Here is a 21,369-nt window from a genome sequence, read left to right on the forward strand (position 1 = left end):
TATTTGTGAATACAGCATGTTAAAATGTGGGCACAGCTTATATAAAAAAGGTATTTTCCTTTACAAAAGCAATGATCAGGCATACTTCGTAGTCTGTTTTTTTACAGTACTCACAAGTGTCTGCACGATGGCATGGTTCGTGGCGTTCATGTACGAGTTGAGTGGGAAGGCGCACTCGCCCTCGCAATAGTAAGCAGCGTAGCCTTCAGGGGCGATAATCCAGTCCTGCGCAAAGAACAGGAGTTTGTTTTACAAAGCTGACAGGTAAGAAACGTCATTTTCAATCATTGGACTTGTGGTGCTCGTACTTGCCAGCCCAGATCTCGAAAGCTGACGTATAGCTCGTGCTTCTTGCAAGCCTGTTTCTGATCAGTACTGCTGTTTTCTGAGCAAGAAGAGGGGGAAGACATTTGTCATCCTCGAACAACAATCAGGCCCAACACAGTCCAGATTCAGACAAAGAAATTTCCACAGTCGCTCTAGAAAATCCCCTCCGGATTCACATGTAATTCGCTAACTGGACCACCCAGCTTGAAAGTTGCATTGCAGCAAATCAGTTAAGAGTTTGAAGAAACTGTGCCAGGTTTGTTCTTGGGCATTTTGATTTGATTTTGCTGTTTTTTGTATAGTTACAGCACCTAAGATCAGTGGTGTCAGCCCGGGGGAGCAACGAAAGGGCTCACCATGTGTCTTTCATGTGAAATGAAATGAAATAATCTGCATTTATATAGCGCTTTTCAAGTCAATGACTTCCCAAAGCGCTTTACAGTGTGCTTCACATTTCCCAATAGCGGCCTTGTATTGCAGCCATGTAAGATGCTAACCTGCTTATTGGGGGTATTAGGGGTTCAGTGTCTTACCCAAGGACACTTCGACATGTAACACGGACAAGCCGGGATTCGAACTGGCGAGCGCTCTACCTCCTGATCTACTGCTGTGTATGATCACAAAGGTCTCTCCCTGATACCAAATTTTACTCATCTGCTGTACAATTTCACAATCAGTAGACACTCAACAGCATTCTTCAGTTCTCAGCAATCCCAAAGACTTAAAAAAAATCACAAAGTCTAGAGTAATTTTGCAATATATATTGAGATATTAATGTACTGTTTCTTGTGTAGCTCTTGTTTTGGTGACCATGTTGGCCTGTATTGAATTCTTTCCAGAAAGGATTTCAAGATGTCAGTGATGAAGGGACTGATTCTCATCATCTACTTAAGGGGGAGGCTGCTCCAAAAGAGTTACAAAAAGGCTTATGTCTTTGTGGTCACAGCAGACCCCAGATGTGGTCAACCACAAAAGCTTTTAACGTCATCATAGGAAACATAGGCCCGACTATGCTTGAAATGCTTGTGTGAACAAACAGAGGCAGATGAAGAATAGTCAGAGCGCTAACATTACGGTCTAATGACTAATGGTCCCATAAACACAAACCGCAAAAAGGTCAAGTAATAAAGATTGCATGTTTCCCTGGAATCAAATATTTGACAGAAATTATCTCACTTCTTTGCGAACGGATTATTTAATCTAATATTGCCAAATTTGTCAGGGTACTGGCCTCTGGTGATCCGAATATTTTGATATTTCACAATTTAATTTCTTGCTAGTCTTTTTAAGTCTGTAAAACAGTGAACCAATGAGTCAATAGTGTGGGTTACCTGCAATATTGGCAACTCTCAAGGCCTCCTGAGTCTTGGTTCCTTTGGAGCGATTCGGGTTCCTCTGCTTGGCGCCACCTTGGGCAGAGCGAATGCTTCGCAAGTGCACCTCGGTAGCTTTGAAGAAGGCTACCATGAATGGCTGTTTATTCTGAGGACCGCTCCGACCAATCAGTCCTGCTGCACGAGGGTTTATACTTTCTCCTGTAGAGGGCGACATCGAGAAGAGTTGTAAAAAATTGGTATTGACATCAAAAAGAAACTTCACCATAAAACTGTTCATTTTAAGCACGTTATAAGTCTGAAAAATATTGGATTATTATTTTTTTTTGTGTAAGATAAAAACAAATTTTGATCCCTAGATAACATCAACGGATTTACCTGGGTCTATGGGATATTATGAAGATCTTTAATCAGTATTGTCATACGCGTGTTAGAAGGCTATGTGAATAAGTACCCTACACTGTCCTTATCTCTAAAGAGCGAGTAGACGCTTTACACCGACAACAATGGCGACCAGATGATGAAAGTGTTGCATCTGAGTCAGTTTAGGGAGCTTCTCCTGCTACGGGTATACATGAAAACCATTACTATCTGTTTCATGTGAGAGAGCAAACTTCCCACCCAAGAAAAAGAGAGCCACGAGAGTGATGGGCACCACCAGACTGCACTTGCCCAAGACACACTACTGGAAGTGGTACGCAGGAAAAGGCAGCAAAGAAAAGATTACCGTATTTTCCGCACTATAAGGCGCACCGGGTTATAGGGCGCACCCCGAAAAAATAGTTTTTGGTCCTATTTTTGACATACATAAGACGCACCGGATTATATGGCGCTACAATGGGAACGTGGACATAACAGTCAGATAGTTCAGTCCAACTTATTACCCCCTTAACATTCCGAAAGCTTGCAAAGACGCAAATACGTGTCGAGAACACGTGCGGATGCGGTGTCCCTAAGATGTCAGTCAAATGCATCGTTCCATCATTCGGAAGGTTAAAGTCTTGGGATTCAAGAAATGCTAACCATTCCTTAGTATCTATTTTCTTTTTCGCTCGCAACTTTACTGTGCATATGACAATAAACACTTGGAATTGAGTTTAATTTAAAAATAGACACTCCATTCCATCCATTATCTGCACCGCTTATCACAGAAGCATCGAGTTCAGTCTGAAACAAGATACAGGGACAATATAAAACCCGGAGTAGCTCACCGAAGTCGTTGTGTTCATAATAATGTGCAGCCAATGTCCTCTTATATCCGTGAGGGTAGTAAATCCAGGAGAATACAATATTTACAAATACAGAATAGAAAAAAATGCTTTCTCTATGCTGTCAGCCACATGCTATACGCATTCATCTTTTTCGGCCAATTGCAGGCTTTGTTTCGCCGTTTAAGCCAATGCCAGCCTGTAAATGATAAAAAGGATCCGCCCCTTGACCTCCGAATAACTTAAGCCAATAGTGATCGATTCAACTGATGATTGACACATCTTTTTCGGCCAATTGCAGGCTTTGTTTGCCGTTTAAGCCAATGCCAGGCTGTAAATGATAAAAAAGATCCGCCCCTTGACCTCCGAATAACTTTAGCCAATAGTGATCGATTCAAATGATGATTGACACATTGGTTAGCCAATGAAACGCCGGTAAATAAATCCCAGCATACACCGCATACTACTTGGCGTTCAGGGGAAAATCTAGTCGGCGGCTGCAAGTTAGTTGGAAAACTTTGCAATTTTAAAATTGATCTATAAAAAAGGCGCACTGTATTATAAGGCGCATGGTCAGCTTTTGAAAAAAATAAAGGCTTTTAGGTGCGCCTTATAGTGCGGAAAATACGGTAGATTTCATCCAGTATTATTCAGTAATTAATACAATTTTTTCCATTTTTCACTCAAACTTTCAATAATGCGATTGGATCTGTCACCCTGCTCTAAAATCTCTCTCCTTGGAATTGTTGAGCATTGATGTCTTCACTTGCAAGTGACATTTGTGTGGGTTTGCTGGCAAACTCCCGTGTGGCCCAGCATTTGCAAAAATTTGCTTCCCATCAACGTTAGTTGAGTAATCATGACTGCCGTCAAAATGTCCTGTCTACCTGTCTGCACATGCTTTCCTGTAACCCCTCTTATGCACATCCACACGCACTCTAAGTTGCCTCGTTCCCTTCCATAAAATCAAAGCATCTGTTCCTCACCAAGCATGTACTATCATGCCACCCTTACAGAGATAATGTTGTTAATCACTCTCTTTGTTGACTGCATTTTCCCAGGACAAACAGCCTGGTGATGACAGGATGATATAGTGATAAACTATGTCATCTTAAAAAAATATTTTTGAGTCATTCTACTGGTATTATGGACTGTGGATGGACGATTCAGATTCAGATTCAGATTCAGACCTACTTTATTGTCATTCTAGTACACGTGTCTGACCCGCACAGTTTCCTTGAATGTACAGATATAAAATAATATAATATATATATATATATATATATATATATATATATATATATATATATATATATATATATATATATATATATATATATATAAATACAATATAAAATGTTGTATTGAGTTGGAGTATAGAGTACTAATAATATACTAAATAATTATGGCTATGATTAAATGCTGACGACACTCACCATTTGTGCCCTCTAACGCCAACTGTAGACCCAAATTTCTTCCTGGGTTGAGGACCCAGTGGTTGCTGGTGGCCGTCACATCGAAAACCAGCCAACCCTCTTCCGCAGCCCAGATGACTCGTGAGTCCAGCATGAAAAGGTCTGACACTCTGCAGAGAACACAGAGAACCAGAGTGTTGAAGCCAAATGAAAACAAGGAACAGCAGAGGGACTTGAAGGAATACCAAGCAAAGGGGGAGGATGGGGGAGGATGGGGCAGAGTGTGGCGGTCCTCCACATGACGAAGCCCAGGGGAACACTTTATTTATTCAATTGACTGTTACGGCTTTAGAAATGACAGGACATTGATACATGACATGCATTCCATCACTGGTAAGTAGTAACACAAGTTATAAGTCAAAAGGAAGACACACTGCGACAGCCAACAGAAAATCCAGAAGGGAGGAAGGACCTTAGAAAAGCAGAAAAAGTGAGAAGAAAATAAGAAGCTAAATGCTGAGTCAGTTACATTGACTATGCTTTTGTTGTCTTTCGAATGAAGTGTAACATAAGTTGTAGCGTATGTGACGATTCATGTATTCCGACCAATTTTCTAATCAGCTAGATAAAGACCTCCTATACTTTTATGGTAGTTATTGCAGAAACAATGTCAATGGCCTAACTGGCTAGATCAGTTCTTTTAAAATAGTAGGTTGTGTCAGTCAAGGGGGTGGGGGGAGCGGGGGTGGGGGCGCATGCGCGTTTCCCCAGATTTCTTTTTTTTATTTTTTTTTTATTTTTTTTTTTTTTCAAAATAATATGGTGCAATTGCAGCTCCACTCCACTGGGGAGCACTGGCAGTTTTTTTTAATTTACATTTGGCCTTCTTGATTTTATATAATTTTATTTCTTAGTATTATATGGCTTGAAAATCAAAAATGTTCATAGTTTTAAGTTTTTCCATTTTATTTTTAAATTTCAGATGCATTTCAAATCTTTTGTGTTACAGTTAATAAAGCTATTCTTTATTGTAAGCCGACACTTTTCCTTTAATTATACTTTAATAATGATACCGTGTTTAGGTTTACTTAAAACCATTTTATTGACAAATTACACTGTGTTTGAGTCCTGTGGCGACGGTTGGGCATGAGAGGGATTCTTCTTCTGAGGAGTGGCATGACAGAGAATATTTGAGATGCACTGGACTAGATGCCTATAATTTAAATTGACTGTGTAATAATTCACCACTAGAAGTCACTGTAGCACAGAAGAGAGCCGAGGCTGTGCATTAGACTAAGTCCCATTACATAAGCCCATACAAAACAAAACACATTATACCCTACAAAGAACTGTTGTCAATTGTGCGCAGATGAAAGCTTCAGTGGTATGGTCATGTCACAAGATCATCAGGACTGGCCAAGATAATTCTCGAGGGCACAGTCTAAGGGGGCATGAGGAGAGGATGGCCAAAAAAGAACTGACTTGACAACATTAAGGAATGAACTGATGCCAACTTTGCCACAACCAAAAATAGAAACAGTGAAGAAAGCTGTCAAGAGTTGTGTCCTCATTGCTACCCCGACGACCGAAGCAGTTTAGGGATCTGTTACCGAGAACCGGGAACATAAGATTATAAAATACCGCTTAGTAAAGTATAAAATTCCAACATTTTTCTTACTTACATGAGGATAGATTCATTTCAGAGCGACACAGGACATAAAAGCTGCCAAATCAAAGATTGTGCCAGCTGAATTTACCTGGAGCCGGAAAAAACAGTGATTGCTGGAAATAGTCAGAGCTTCAGCTGGTGCCAGTCAAATGGCTAACTAAATAAGTTAGCTGCAAAAGCTACTAAAAGGGGCAGTAAAAGCTTGCAAAAGCAGACCAGTACTTGTTATGCGGCAAGACATTGAATTACAGAACTCAGAGATGAATAATTTGATGACAGCCGTGGAAGGTAATAAACAAAAAAGACTTTGCAAGCTTATTTAAACGGAGCAGTGAAGAATAGCAGTTAGCGGTGATACATGAAGTAGAACATGGAATTGAATCTCGTGACTCAGCAACAATCACACAAGGGCCAATGTTTGGAGCATAAGCGGTTGTTAAACCAGTGCTGAAAGCACACCAGGACAGGCTAACTTTGCAAAATTTGTAGTGCTGGCATCCGTAAAAAGAAGATGGTAGCAAAACATGTCAGCTCCTTCAAGGGCCATCTCAAGCTATGAAATCTTATTACAAATTTCTAGACCTACAAGTATATTGTTTATTTAAATGCATGTTTGTATAATAGTATCTGTGTCCTGTTTTAATTATGGGCACATCAAATATATGTCAAGGACAAAAAAGAAAACACAAGAGAATTATTCACCTATCAGAATGTTCCTCCAGCACCTGGTAGATGCTGATCCGGAAAGTTTCATTATCAAAGCGTTCATGAATGAAGTCTTTATAAATTCGAAACTCTGCAGCAGTGACCGCCTCGCCCTCGGGAATCTGAGACAGGTCGAATCGGAACTCTCGATGATGCCGTCGCACCGGCAGGAATTCTTTGTCGTGTTCCACTGCAAGAAGGAAACAAAAGTCAGCTTTGGACTCCACTGGATCACATGTAGATAATAAAATATCTTTAAAGCAAAGTTACTGGGTGTAAATTGCTCAGAGTTGTTGTTTGGAGGTCATTGAATATCGCGAAGGATTGTGCACTGTGTACACCTGTCGTTGGGAGTCATTAGAAACCCCTAATTCCAACCCCTAAAGGCCCGGTCACACAGCCTTTTGCGTCTGTATCGTGGGTAAAATTTTGCGATTTTTTTTTTGCCCGTGGTTGCCCGCGGTGGAAAATGTGCAAAATTGGCCGGCGACTGTTCCGCGTCTTTCCAGCGACTGTTCCGTGTCCCTATCGCTGGTAACTGCGGCTGCATCGCTGTGCCGCCCGCGGTTACCCGTGGTCTAAAGTTTTTTCGCGCGGCCAACCGCGTGTGAATTTCTTACCGCGTGTAAAGCACGGCTGCCTCTCGTCTGTATCGCAATCTCAAAAGCGTCCAACAGCATCTGCTTCACGGGCAGAGATTTCTGGCCGTGATTTAGCCTTGATACACCCGTGAAAGGCTGTGTGCCTTAATGCAGAGCACCAAGCAGTGGGGCAACATGTACCAAAGTTAGAAGTCCTAGGTATGACTTGAACCAGCGACCAGCCAGTCTCGGGGTGGGCGCACTTCGAAGGACACCGAACTAATATTTACACCCAGCACCAAAAACCGTCTATTGTGCCTACCTTTGGGTCAGACAAAGCATCATGGTGGGAAAATAAAGTGAGGGGGGTGGCCGCATGGCACACAACACCCTCAGCAGGGAAGGTCGCATGGAAAAAGCCAGATCTTTCTCCCCTTTTTGGGAGACAGATCGTGTGGACTTCACGGGATCGAATCTCAGGCCAAGCACGCCTCACCAATTGGCCTGCTCTAGATCCCAGGTTTTTTTGTCTGCATTGTCCCAGGGGCGGCAAAGGCCAATCAGCTGACATTGGTAGTGCCATGCTTTGGGGGTGTTTTTCTGCACATGGGACAGGACGAGTGCACTGCATTTAAGAGAGGATGACTGGGGCCGTGTATTGTGAGATTTTAGGGAACAACCTCCTTCCCTCAGTCAGACCATTGAAGATGGGTCGTGGCTGGGTCCTCCAACACGACAATGACCCGTAGCACACAGCCAGGAAAACCAAGGAGTGGCTCCGTAAGAAGCATTTCAAGGTTTTAGCATGGGCCAGCAAGTCTCCAGACCTGAACCCCATCGAGAATCTTTGGAGGGAATTCAAACTCCGTGTTTCTCAGCGACAGCCCAGACACCTGACTGACTAGAAAAGATCTGTGTGGAAGAGTGGGCCAAGATCCCTCCTGCAGTGTGTGCAAACCTGGTGAAAGACTACAGTAAACGTTTGACCTCTGTAATAGTAAACAAAGGATACTGTACCAAATATTAACATTCATTTTCTCAGGTGTTCAAAAAAAAAAAAAATGTCTTCATCGTATGTGAGCAACCCTTTACCCATATGTAGATTATTAAGTCCAAATACCGTTCCACTATGACATTTGTAAGTGTCTTTTAGGCTTGTTATTAGCAGCTACGGCACAGAAACGGCCTCTCCGGCTGATTCCATTCAGTGCACGTCATCAGAGTCGTGTAATTGACAAAAAAAAATGCTCTGGGTTGTAAAGCAAAATATGTGCTCATGCAGTAATGCAAGATACATCAACATATATATTAGAGATAAATAATACTCAATAAGCTATATTTATGAATTAATATGTTTTACATTTTTATAGTAAGTAGATCATTTTGACATGGCCAATTTATAAGTAACTCACATGCGAAAAAAGTGTGGGCAGCCCGGGTGTAGATGATCGTGGACTACATGAAGAGCAAAAAGTGACACATCTGGTGAGTACCATAAAGTAAGCATATTGTGACACGTTTACGGGCGCCTTTTCCTAATAGGGTCATCCTGTCCACCCCTCATATGGTTCCCGTGAGTCAAGAATCCAAATACGGTTATATAACTTCAACATTCTCTTTAACAACCTCCCTGGAAAGTGACCCCACCACGTCACTCACACACTGCCTCACCATGCTCCTCTTATATCCGTGCAGGATGTTCCAAAGATTAGCATTTCCATCCATTTAAATCCCGTTTTCAACATGCTGGCATACATTGTTCAGCCCCGCAAAACATTTGGCCCAGCTGACTTGGAAATTAAGGTCAAGAATTAATTTGGAGTTGTCACTTGACAAATTAAATCCTATCCTTTCATCCATCCATCCATCTAGCCATCTATCCATCCATCCATCCATCCAACCATCCTAAGGGTTAATGGGTCTGGTCGAACGAATCTTCTGGTAGATTTTTTTTTTCCATAAATATTTATTTTTGGGAGCAGTTTCAGATGATGAGTGAACTAATTAGTTTAAACCAGGGATGTCAAACTCAGTTTGGCTCTGGGGCCGGATCCGGTCTTTCTTTTTTTAGACAGGCCAGATCAGAGAAACAATGTCGACTCCAAATGTTTAGCTTTGTTTTTCAGTATTATGCTTTGCAATTCAGGCTACATTAGTAACCTACCCAATGTATTATACTCACGGATAACAATGGACCTTTTCTAAACGCAATGCATTTACATACCCGCCTACACTACCGCTTTACATGTTAGACTACCGCTTTTCGTTCCCTAAAAATGCATACGTACATTAAAATTTAACAGACAACAAAAAAATCTTGACCAAGACTATTAATTTAGTCTATTGCTGGTTTATTTTTAAACAACACTTAATCTTTGTGCGTGAATAAACCGCTCCAACGATCACATAACATTTGGTAAAAGTTTCAGTTTTAAACAAGCACATGTATTTTTTTTTATAATGATTCCGGAGACAGATTGTGCTTCACATAGAGAAATAGAGTAAATGCAGTTACACACCTGAACCGACTCACCAGGATATACCAACTCAATACTGCTCTCTAGTTGCCGGAGAGAGCATTTGGTTTGTATTTATTTAAAACATTATAAGTCAAGTCAAGTCAAGCCACATTTATTTGTATAGCCCTTAATCACGGGAAGTCTCAAAGGGCTGCACAGACCACAGATTGTGGAAAATCACAGACTTTTATTACACCATCCCCTGATCTAAAACCTACATAAGGGCAAGGAAAAACTCAAAAACCTCAACATGAGGAAAATGAAGAAACCTTGAGAAGGGACCGCACATGAAGTTATCCCCCTTGGCAGTAAGGCAATTAGTCTTCAAAGAAATGACCTAGAGACTCGCTTCTTTTTTGACATAAATTTATGGCGGGCCGAAATACGTCATCTTACTGGCCTGATCCAGCCCGCGGGCCGTTTGACAAGTCTGGTTTAAACAGGCCATGCATCACCATCTTTGGTTATACGGTATACTGTGCTTTCACATTTTATAATGGAGAGATTTTGAGTTATGTGTTGAAAGTAAGGGGCTATTGCAGCAAAGCCTCTGCTTCCCTTTTCTTACCACAATCCTAGTTATTCTGCATTTTATCAGATGTTGAAGCTCAGTGCCCGGGAAGTGAAAGCCTTGCTACAGTTTGATTTAAGTCAAAAGTGCTTCTTCTATTTTGACAGGTAAACAAGCTTCTGAGTAATACACATGGCTAAACCTGACCGTTTTTAAATAACCTGGAATTCCTCACTTTGTCTTTTATACATTGCTTTGTGACATTTTAGTCTTATTTTGATGTAGCGTAGGCAATCGATTTTAAGACAAGGCGACTGCCTGCCAAATACCTTTAAAGCGTTATGCCAGTACATGAAAAGTGTGATTTTACAACACATTCTAAAAGAATCCAATGGTAATTTTAACTTTGTAGTTGCCTGAATATTAATTTTAGTCTTTGCAGTTGATATATACTCTACCTAAGTCTTCCACTGTATTGACTTCCCAACCTAAATATAGTCAGAGAAAAATGTGTATTTTTCAAACCTACGTAGCAGTTTCACTCAGGCACATAAACACTGCAGTTTAATGAGAATTTCTCATGACAACTCACGAGTTCTAAAATAGCAGTTGGCGGTATACATGTTGCATGATGTCATTATTACGCATGTTTTACTACACATGCCTTGCAAGCATGTTGTTTCACTCTCTTTGCACCTGCTGCTTGTTTTGCTTTAAGTTGTTGTGATGGGTTTTTTCCCTCCCGACAAAATTCATACCACACTTCTGTTATGTCTCCCAGAAACGTAGAGCCAGTCAGCATTTAATCAAATTTAGAGACTCAAAATGTGTTCTTGAGTCCTAAACATGTCTTTAATACCATTCTCCTAATATTTACATCAAACATATGTGAGACCCATGTAATTGAGTGCATGAGGTGAATGAATTAATTTTGAATGGATGCTTGTAACAGGGAGCACCCCCCAGGCATGTTTTTGCATTATTCATTTAATATCATGTTATTTTATTTATAATATTTGTTTGTTGGTGTTGTACCATTTTTTTGCACTTCAATTATTTTGCAATTTTCTGTTAGTTTTGCCAAACTTTTGCATTTGTAGTCATGTTTTTGTGATCAGGCACAAGGGGCAGCTAAGGGGTCCTGAAAGACAGTGTTGGTCCGTTGGAGGTGGAATGAAAAAGAGAGACGAATGGGAGAGCGCGCGAAAACAGAATGACAAATGTTAAGAAAGTTGATGCAAACGAAAAGGATTAAAACATTTTCAACCAATGCACATAGGAATTATCATCGCCCCTGTTGAAGTGTGCAACACATTCATAAATTAACACAAAATTCAAGGGTGAAAAGTACAATTATCCAGCATTTTTCAACGTTGCCGTTATGATCTAATAAGCGAATGATCAGCAGAAGATTTCACAACTTCATTGAACAGTGAACATTATATACCTATTCCATTCACTCTTTTTGAAGACAACTTTGTTCAGATTTTCACTCCTCAAACTTTAAGATAAATCAATGACTTCTTAAAAAGTGTGTTGTTTCGTAGACCGTCAAATCAAGGAGAGAAGACAACAATTCATTTTGAACCTGCAAGGAGATAGGACTTTACAAAAAACCCTCACAATGACAAATTCTCAATCTATTCTAAACCCTGCCTTGATCCTTTCTATTTATTAAACCCCCAAGGTAATAAAAATCAGATCCATCCTAAAAGGTGTGGTAATCAAAGAACAAGAACCTTATTAGCCGATAGTGACAATGATGTAAACAATGCATAACAGACATAGACAAAATAACGGACAACAATCAAGTATGATAGATAGATAGATAGATAGATAGATAGATAGATAGATAGATACTTTATTCATCCCCGAAGGGAAATTCACTTTTCCAGCAGCATCCCTAAGCTGAGAACAATCGAAAATAACTGAGAACAATCGAAAATAACACGGGAGCTGCTGGAGTGGCTGCCATTCGTGACGGCGCCGGAGAAACGATTCAATTTGAATCATGTACAAACAAACAAACAATTGAATCATGTACAAGAAACGATTCAATCTGAATCATGTACAAACAAACAAACAATTGAATCATGTACAACAAACAAACAAAATATTTATGTTTCAATAAGTGGAGTGTTAATAAAATGGGGGGAAAATAATTTCTGATACTGATATAACCAGGTAAAACTAATTTTAAGTTACCTGACCTGTCCAAATGAATGTTGTGCCATCTCACCTTTCCCACTCTCTCTGCTCGCTCCTGAAACTTTATCAAATAGTCCAAAATTTTACCTCATCTTCTCCGCTCACCTCGTCGTCCTCTTCTCCTTCCACTTCGCACTACAGAGACTTTTTAGCTGAGCCGTCTCTTATGACACCATCCCCTGATCTAGACCAAACTTGGTGATAAGCGCTGCATTGACTTCTTTGGAAGGCAAAAAACAAATCTTTGGTGAAAATAAATATAATAAGAGCTCAAGTATAAATCATTTGTGATGGTGCGGCTGCCAGTTGCCTAAGATCTTTTTTCAAAAGTATTCTGTGTTTTGTACATAAACAATTTGGAAATACAAAAATATTACCGTAAATTCCGGACTATAGAGCGCACCCGATCACAGGCCGCACCCACCACACCTCAAGAGGAAAACCCATCTTGCACATACACAAGCCGCACCTGTATATAAGCCGCATGCGCCCACATCCAAACATGTAACACAAACACAAAATTAACCCAAACAAACATCTGAAAATTTGAAGGGTTCATAATTTAGAATTTAGGTGCATGTTAACTTTGTGAACTGAACTACACTGAAATGACCCAACCTTGATCCAGAAAGCTTATGTAGTCAAAATAATAAACTGGTATCCTATGCAATCTGCATTGCAGGTGTTGACCATTAAAAGCAGAATTAACATCACTTCCTGAGGTAGAAAACCTCTAGGTGTTTCTCCATCTGTCTTGTGCACACAAACATGATGCTAATAAGGTTAACATGGCCATTCTTTATTGAAAAGACTGCCACGTGTCACGAAATAGTGACTGTATGTAATATCACAGGTAGAATCTCACTAAGGGTTTCTGTAATCCTTAATTATATATTCAACAACAAATTCTTGTTAACAATTTCCAGTCACTCAGAAACACAAAAGTGAGACCCTTTCATCATTTAATATGTTGTTCAAGCTGCTTTTCTGCAAACTGCTGATGAAACAGTGGGAGAACACAAAGCAAAACATATATGAGGAATAGGTTCCCAGTCAATTTTTTTTCGTGTATTAAATGCCCCTGACAGCTGCATTGTCAAGTCATGTTCTTCAAATTTGAAAAAAACTGTTGTAAATGCCAAAGGTGTTTACAATTATGGTTATATTAATACTGGAATGTCTCACTTTGCTTAGGGAACAAAGAAAGTGGGAAAAGGAGGTAGCACCCTGGCCCCTCCTGGCCCTTGACCACTTGGGCTTGGCCTTCTTTCTCCCCACTGTCCCACTGTCCAGGGGGCAAAGGCCAGCCAGGGCCCTGCCTTTTGGGCTTGCTCTCAAGGAGCAATGTTAATTCTTCCTTGCTTCATGAATTTGTTTTGACAACAGATGTTTGGTTTAACTTGAAATAATGATACTAACATGAATGATTAACTAATATTGTTATTTATTTTGTTATAATTAATAACGATACCAATCATCATCGTAATACTTGGAGAGGTCATAGCTCGATTGCCTTCATCAATAGAAGAGTTTGGAAAATTAGAGAACGATTTATTTGTTACTTTTACTGTATTTACATGGCATATAGTTGTAGGTATTTCTTTATTTATACATTTATTTCTTCATACTGCCGGATCGTTTCTCCATACTATCCTTTCCTTCCTGCATGCATACGCCGGTCTACCTTTTTTGACAGACTTGAGAAGCAGCATCAAAGACACCTCTGCCTCTGAAGCAACAGCACACAGATCTGACGGCTCACATTAGCCCAAGTGTCTGCTCAGTACCGTCACACCCCTCAGTAGCACCTTCAACACTTCCGCTACACAGCAGGAGGCCCACAGGGGATCTCACCCTTGGTACTGGCAAACTTTGACTCAATATTCCCCCCTTCACTGCCTTCAAATCTTTTGAGATGTATGTTCCACAGAAGCCCTGTGGAGATAATTTAGGAGCTGATTAAAAAAATCAGTCAAATGTACCATATTTCCAGCACTTTAAGGCGCACCCCCCAAAAATAATCTTTTGGGGTATTTTTTTTTAACATGTAAGGCGCACCGGACTATAAGGTGCATGGAATTAAAACTACAGTAAGGGATAAGGTTGCGTAAAATATTAAATAAGTCATATTTGTCCATTGATTGATCAGTCAAAATGTATCAGGGATCGCAGATGCATAACATCAGATACAATGGGAATCGAACCCGGATCGTGGATGCAAGTGCACTGGATGGTATCTACTAGACCACCAGGCAAACTGACATGACACGAGATGGCATTAAGTTTTATCTCCTCATCACACTATTTTTAGTCACAGTACCAAATTTTTAAAGTTATTATTGGGCTGTGACGCTATGATATTGTCACACATTAAACTGGTCTTTTGTACAGAAAAGAATGAGGACCACTCTATAACAGTATTGCCGACTCACAGTCTTCACAAAGCACATGAGATTCTGAAGTGAATAAAGAGAAGCGTTGTGGGAAGGTATTTGGTCGCTCTGATCCGAATGAAAAGAAAATAGTTGTATGAAGTAGTTCAGTTATCCTGAAAAATATAAATGGACTCATGGCCGAACATATTCAAAATGTTTGTCACTTAAAACGGTAAGTTTGAGGTGAGAAAAAGACAATTTTATACATATTGTTAATCACCTGTTCTTATTTCTCTAACCTATCTGGTAATGTGACTGAGAATAGTGTGATAATGAGATAAGACCTGACGCGTTTTCATGTGTTGTCTGCATCTGTTCTTGTCAACAATCTGGGTTCACTTTTCCTTTCATTAATGTGATGCAACTGAGAACAACCATCCATGTCCTTAGCGGCCTAGTGGTTAGGATTCAGTGCTCTTGACATTGCTATGTGGTTCAATCCCAGTTACCACTATTGTAATGCAATTGCTGTCAGAGATAACAAAATTTGGACTGATAAATAGTTGCACAATTATGGTAATGCAGTTACTATTTTATCCACATATAAGGTACACAGGAATATAGAGCGCATTTTCAGATTACCAGCCAATTTGGGGTTTTTGGGTGCACCTTGTAGTCCGGAAAATACAGTAAATTGCCTTGACAATGTTTTAATTAAGCAGTAGTCATAGTTTCCACGAGCTCGGGGACAAAATTGGGATTGCAGAGAAGTTGCTTAAGATGTTTATCCTATAAAGTTTAAAGAGGGTTTGATCTTTCAGCTAACCACAGTAGGGGTGATTACTATGTCAAGACTTCCTGCCTGCTGTTTTTTACTGATGACATCATGCCCGGGTGATGTATTTGGACTGGAAAAGGGTCAAAACAGTTTTCACATTAAACCTTAGTCACACACGATTATCACTAATGAACTTGCTGATGTCTTTGCGCACCTATTCACACAAGCTCATGTGTGTGTGTGAGCCGGCCTGGAGGTGTGCTTATGGCAGTCCGGTTGCTTGTTTAACAAGTTGAGGCAGTAACCACAGGAAAAAGAGGTTTTTAGTTGTGGTCAAACTAAATCTTTATGTGTTTTCTAACCTGCAGTTCTTGGCCTTTCATGTTTTTAGTGCTGTCTTCAAAAATGCTATCCCTCTGTAGCCATAAAGCTTTGGGCCAAGTTCCAACTCACGCTTCACTGGGCATCACTCACTTATGGTAGAGATTTATGGTATAGTACAAATGTAACCGCCTGGAACATATAGAACATGTAGGATTGCTGCTTGTTAGAAGATAATTAAGTGCATTCATATGCAGAGTTGGGTAGGGTTACTTTAACTTGAATACTTTCAATTACTTTTGGATTACTCCAATACAAAATGTGCTAATAAAAGACAAAAGAAACTAAATATGAGTAAAATTATGACTCACAACACGTGGTAAGCTTTCTCTCCTGGCTTTGATCTCTTTGATCTCCAGCAAAACTAACATAAAATGCGACAGAAACAAAATGAAAATAAATCCAAACAGCTTGCCAACATCATGTTTTCCGTTCCATGTATTCCGTTACTCCCCAAGCCTGCACAAAATTTAGTAATTTTATTCTTATTTAGTTTCTTTTGTCTTTTATTAGCATATTTGGTATTGGAGTAATCCAAAAGTATTTGAAAGTAATCAAGGTCAAGTAATCCTACCCAACCCTGTTCATATGTTTCAATTACGCTTCCTCAACATGACCAATACTTCCACTTAAGCCCCGATTCGACCTGTACATAGAGTTTTATAAATTCATGTAAACGTATTGTTTACATTGCTTCCATTGGATGCGTTGAGCAGCTAGTGTCATTTACGTGACAAACGGGAGTGAACTGTATTGCTGCCCCAAAAGTGTAATAAATCCATTTTTAGAGCTTCTGTAATGCTAAACACGCTGTTTTCCACTATATTTCTCAATCCTTTGCTTATTAATCTCACCAAATACACCTTGTGCACGCAGCTGTACTGTAGCTGCTGAAATCCCTGGTACGCAAAACCCACCGACTCATAACGTCCCCTTAAAGACCCCTTAAAAGTCCAATAATCTGCCTGATGTATAATGGCACACCAAAGGGCCAAATGGTAATAGTTGGGGTAATCAACCCCATTTTTGTTAGGGCCTTGTCCATTATTTTGTCTAATGTTCCAGACATTACCTCAATTTTAGCTAACCTGCATTGGCCCCCTGTTAGCTTAAGGTTCTGTTGGTCGTATACAAAATCCTGCATGGACTTGCTCCCTCATATCTTTCAGATTTAATTTCTCTCTATGTTCCGGTCCGAAGCCTTCGCTCTGAAATACTGGTCCACTAGTGATCCCAAGAGCCAGGAAGAGATCCGCAGGTTCGAGAGATTTCTCCAATCGGGCCACGGTGCTTTGGAATGCTCTTCCCCCTGAGATTCGATCTGCAACCTCGGTGGAAATGTTTAAATCTAAGCTTAAAACAAACTTCTATTCTATAGCATATAAATAACCTATATTTTATGTTGATAATATGTGTATTATTTGCCCTCATGTAGGTTTTAGATCAGGGGATGGTGTCATAATAGTCAAGTCAAGTCAAGTCATTTTTATTTGTATAGCCCTAAATCACGAAGAGTCTCAAAGGGCTTCACAGATTGTTACACTATATTACACAAACTATTTTCAACCGACAAGAGGAGTAGGTTATTCATATGCAATGGAGTAGAAGTGAGTTTTAAGTTTAGATTTAAACATTTCCACTGAGGTTGCAGATCGAATCTCAGGGGGAAGAGCATTCCACAGCACCGGTGCCCGGATGGAGAACGCTCTCGAACCAGCAGAAGACTTTTTTGCTCTCGGGATCATCAGAAGACCAGCACTCTCAGATCGGTTTGCAATAGGCTTTGATCTGTGCAGCCCTTTGAGACTCATTGTGATTAACATGACTATACAAATAAACATGACATTTGTAAATTGTAAACCAAATGAGTGTCCCTCATTGAGTAAAATGGCAAAAGTAAGAAAAGGCCTGTTTCAAATACAGTCCAAACGCTAACCCCCAAAAAGATGAAAAAGGAAAGTTTATTAGTACTTGAGAAATGAGCACTGTAGAGACAAGATATTTTTATTCATTTTTCCGCTGAATATAAAGCCCTCAAACGCACTGCTATATTTCAGAATGTCTTCAATAAGCGTACTTTTGGTCAAGTTTCCTGAAAAGTATTGGTTTGGGAAATTGGATGGTAGATTAGTTGGATGGAATTTGCATACAGTTTTCGAATAATATATGCATTTTCTTTATTTTAAACCCTTTTTTCTTGACTAATAAACTTTTTAGCAAAATGTGTTCCTTGATGACAAGTGATCACCATTGTGACTTTACCATTACTGCATTGAGGGGTGCATAGCTCCAGTACCTAGATTGCAATTAAGAAGTGCAGAAGTAGTTTGGCAAATGTTTCAAAATATTTGAACTAAAATTCAGTTAAAATTTTTGAGTTAAAACATTTGACTAGATATATCAGTATAAAAACTGATCATTTGAAAACAAATAAAGACGGGTTAAGACCAAGCAGAGGAAGAGAATGATTAGAATCAGATCAGGGGTGTGTGAAATTGTGGCCTGTGCAGTCCTTTGAGAAATTTTGTGATTAAGGGCTATACAAAAAAATGTTACTTGACTTGACGAGGAACATGCACTGATGATGTGAAAAAAGCAAAACACAACCTTTTTCTCTTTTGTTTCGAGATGTATTAGACATCAGGCACCAGGAACTATCCTACCAAAATCTTTTCTTGACCAGCCATCACCATCACCAACCAGCTGGCGACCACCATTCTGCACTGTTTTGGTAAATTCCACGGGCAATACTTATATGATGCAATTCCCCCAATTGTACCCAAATGTGAAACAGATGGGCAGTTCTATACAACACAGCTTTTGGTCTGTGGCTGTATTCCATAAAATGTGGGCGAAGCCGTTTATTATTTGCCAGGCAACATAAAACTCGAAATTTCCTCCAAAAGGTCATAATTTGGTCAAACATCTTGTGTGTGATGAAGCAAAGAAATGCAAGTGTCACTTTCTTTAATCAAATTGGGTTTATTCATTCTTTTGACTTAGCTGCCAATCACACATGTTTAGGTCACATTCAGCAGTGGTGTGATAAGATAATTATATATCCATCCATTCATCCATCCATACATCTATCCATCCATCCATCCATCCATCCATCCATCCATCCTTCCATCCATCCAGCCATCCATCCATCCATCCATCCATCCATCCATCCATCCATCCATCCATCCATCCATTCAATATAATCTGCAATTGCCTTGCAACCAGTCCAGTGGGAGTCTTCCTTTGAATTTAGCTGTGGAGAATATTCAACGTAGGGTCAGCATTCTGATTTGCATTGGGGGAAAGCCACTCCCTGACCCCAAGCCCTCTCAACTTTCTTTTCTCTCCTGAGTTCTCCTGAGTTCCCCAGAGCCAGCAAAGAGCCAAAAAAGGCCTGGCTTACAAGACAAAAGAGTTCGGAATGGCTGGCAAGCCTGGTTCCAACCGAACAAGCAGCAAATGACTAGTTCCACACAGGAAGGCTGGTATTTGGATTTGATCCCATGATGTCAGAACTGTTTCGCGGACGCGCTAACCACTCAGCCGCCGTGCCGCCCAGTCATTTCTTCAGATGAACTGATTGTTATCCGTTTCCATTTTTAATGGGGTGGCATTACCTCGGGAGGTAGAGCACTTGTCTTGGGATCAAGAGGTCACAGGCCATTCCCGGCTCCTCCATGTTATATGTTATATATGATAGCAGGTAGTTGATTTTAATTGGCTGATGCTGCTATCGGTTAGTTTGTGTTTAAAAGGGAAAACTAAAGTACTTTGGGAGGTCTTCATTGTCTTCAAAAGCGCTATATAAAAACAGACCATCATTACATTAATAAACCCGGCTTTTGGTCAATATTAAGCAGTTTCGAAATATGACCTCAGCCGAGTTGAGTTTTTATTTATTAAGAGCGGAATAAAAATATTTTCTGGCGCATAGGTAGAATTCTTACGAGGGGAGTTCTCAAAGAACAAAAACCTTTCTTTGCCCACCCAAGGGTCAGTGGCGTCATAGCCAAGGGAATTTCAATATATACAGAAAAACTTCGACGCATTCCGAGGCATGTTATATATAGATAGAACGCGAGTTTTCGCAGGTGCAAATGATACAGAACATTACCAACAATAGCAGCCTTTTGCGCAAAGCAAACATTGTCAAACACTAGCAGTGAACTCACTTCATGTGCGCTAAACTTTACGCATCATCGTGCTTTTGAAAAAGTCTTTGACAGACGAGGCATCAGCCCAAACTGTTCCAAACAATCTAAATCCTAACTTTACTTTTTGGGTATATGAATACGCTCTTGCTCAGCATAATTTTGGGTTTACTGTGTTTCCGCGCAACAGTAGCACGGCATTCTCCCGCTAGCTAAGTTTCCTATTTTTTGAATCTGGATGATGGATAAGATAGCTGCAAGTGTTACCTTTCATTCGGGTTTAAGATCATTTTTGTATTCCAGAATAGATTCCAAAGAGTCACCCAAATGGCACACTTTTGGTTGCCTGGAACTCTCCTAAGGAAAACTTTTGTAGAATGTCAAATTTGAAGTGAAGCTCAGGAAGCCTTTGGGCTGTAATCCTGTTGTGTTATTCAGTCACACCACCCTACTATAATAATTTTCCAGGCAGATTTATGGAGACAAAAAATAATGGCACTCAAAATCTGTTGTTTTTGTATGTATTCAATCTTCCATAATTCAGTGCCAGTAGTACCAAAACGGATTTTGACTGTAGAACGGAAAATTTAAATGCGTTGTCATAGAAAGAGACCAAAACTACACTGATACTGCAAATTTTTCAAGTAAAGCTTCAGTTTTACTTTGGAAGGACCTTTTTAAATGTTCAGGGTAAAATACCAGTATCTGCTTTATAAGGCCAAACTTAATTATTACATTTGAAATTGTAACACAATACTATCACACATATACAGTGTATGAATTGAATCGACTTTCTTAAAATATGCATGCACGGTAATATATTACGAAAATGACTTTGATGTTGCTAGTTCTTTGCTGTTTCTTCAAATTAATTAATTCGAATTGTTTAGGCATATGAGAGCCATTACATGCTGAACTACATTAATATCCATGACAACTGGACCACAAAATCAGACAAAATTGAACCACTAACTTGTAATGTTACTATCCTTGATTTGTATTGTATTATGCGTGTTGAGAGATATGTGTCTTCCAAATTCAAAATTAAATCACTTTTACATTCATCTATGTACAGATTACAGACAAAATGGTATTTTTTTCTACCACCTGCTGCAGAGACCATGGTGCTCCAAATATTAAAACGTTCCATTTTAATACAGTGTTACTTACAAATGTATCTGCAAGTTTCAGGGAAAATATTGCCTCT

General features: G+C 39.8%; 1 protein-coding gene across 1 annotated transcript in view; it reads right to left on the reverse strand.

Moving 5' to 3' along the window:
- Positions 1 to 21,369, reverse strand: part of LOC148368909 (bone morphogenetic protein 7-like) — a 47,762-nt gene that overhangs the window by 5,926 nt on the left and 20,467 nt on the right. The window contains exons 2-6 of the mRNA XM_088330814.1: positions 6,656 to 6,848; positions 4,306 to 4,454; positions 1,659 to 1,862; positions 309 to 385; positions 115 to 225 (exon numbers count right to left, since the gene is read on the reverse strand). Of these exons, the coding sequence (XP_088186940.1) occupies positions 115 to 225; positions 309 to 385; positions 1,659 to 1,862; positions 4,306 to 4,454; positions 6,656 to 6,848 (734 nt within the window). The remainder of the gene's footprint in view (positions 1 to 114; positions 226 to 308; positions 386 to 1,658; positions 1,863 to 4,305; positions 4,455 to 6,655; positions 6,849 to 21,369) is intronic.

This window comes from Urocampus carinirostris, chromosome 3 (assembly GCF_059441175.1).
Source record: "Urocampus carinirostris isolate Australia breed hairy pipefish chromosome 3, RoL_Ucar_1.0, whole genome shotgun sequence".
Lineage (NCBI taxonomy): Eukaryota > Metazoa > Chordata > Actinopteri > Syngnathiformes > Syngnathidae > Urocampus > Urocampus carinirostris.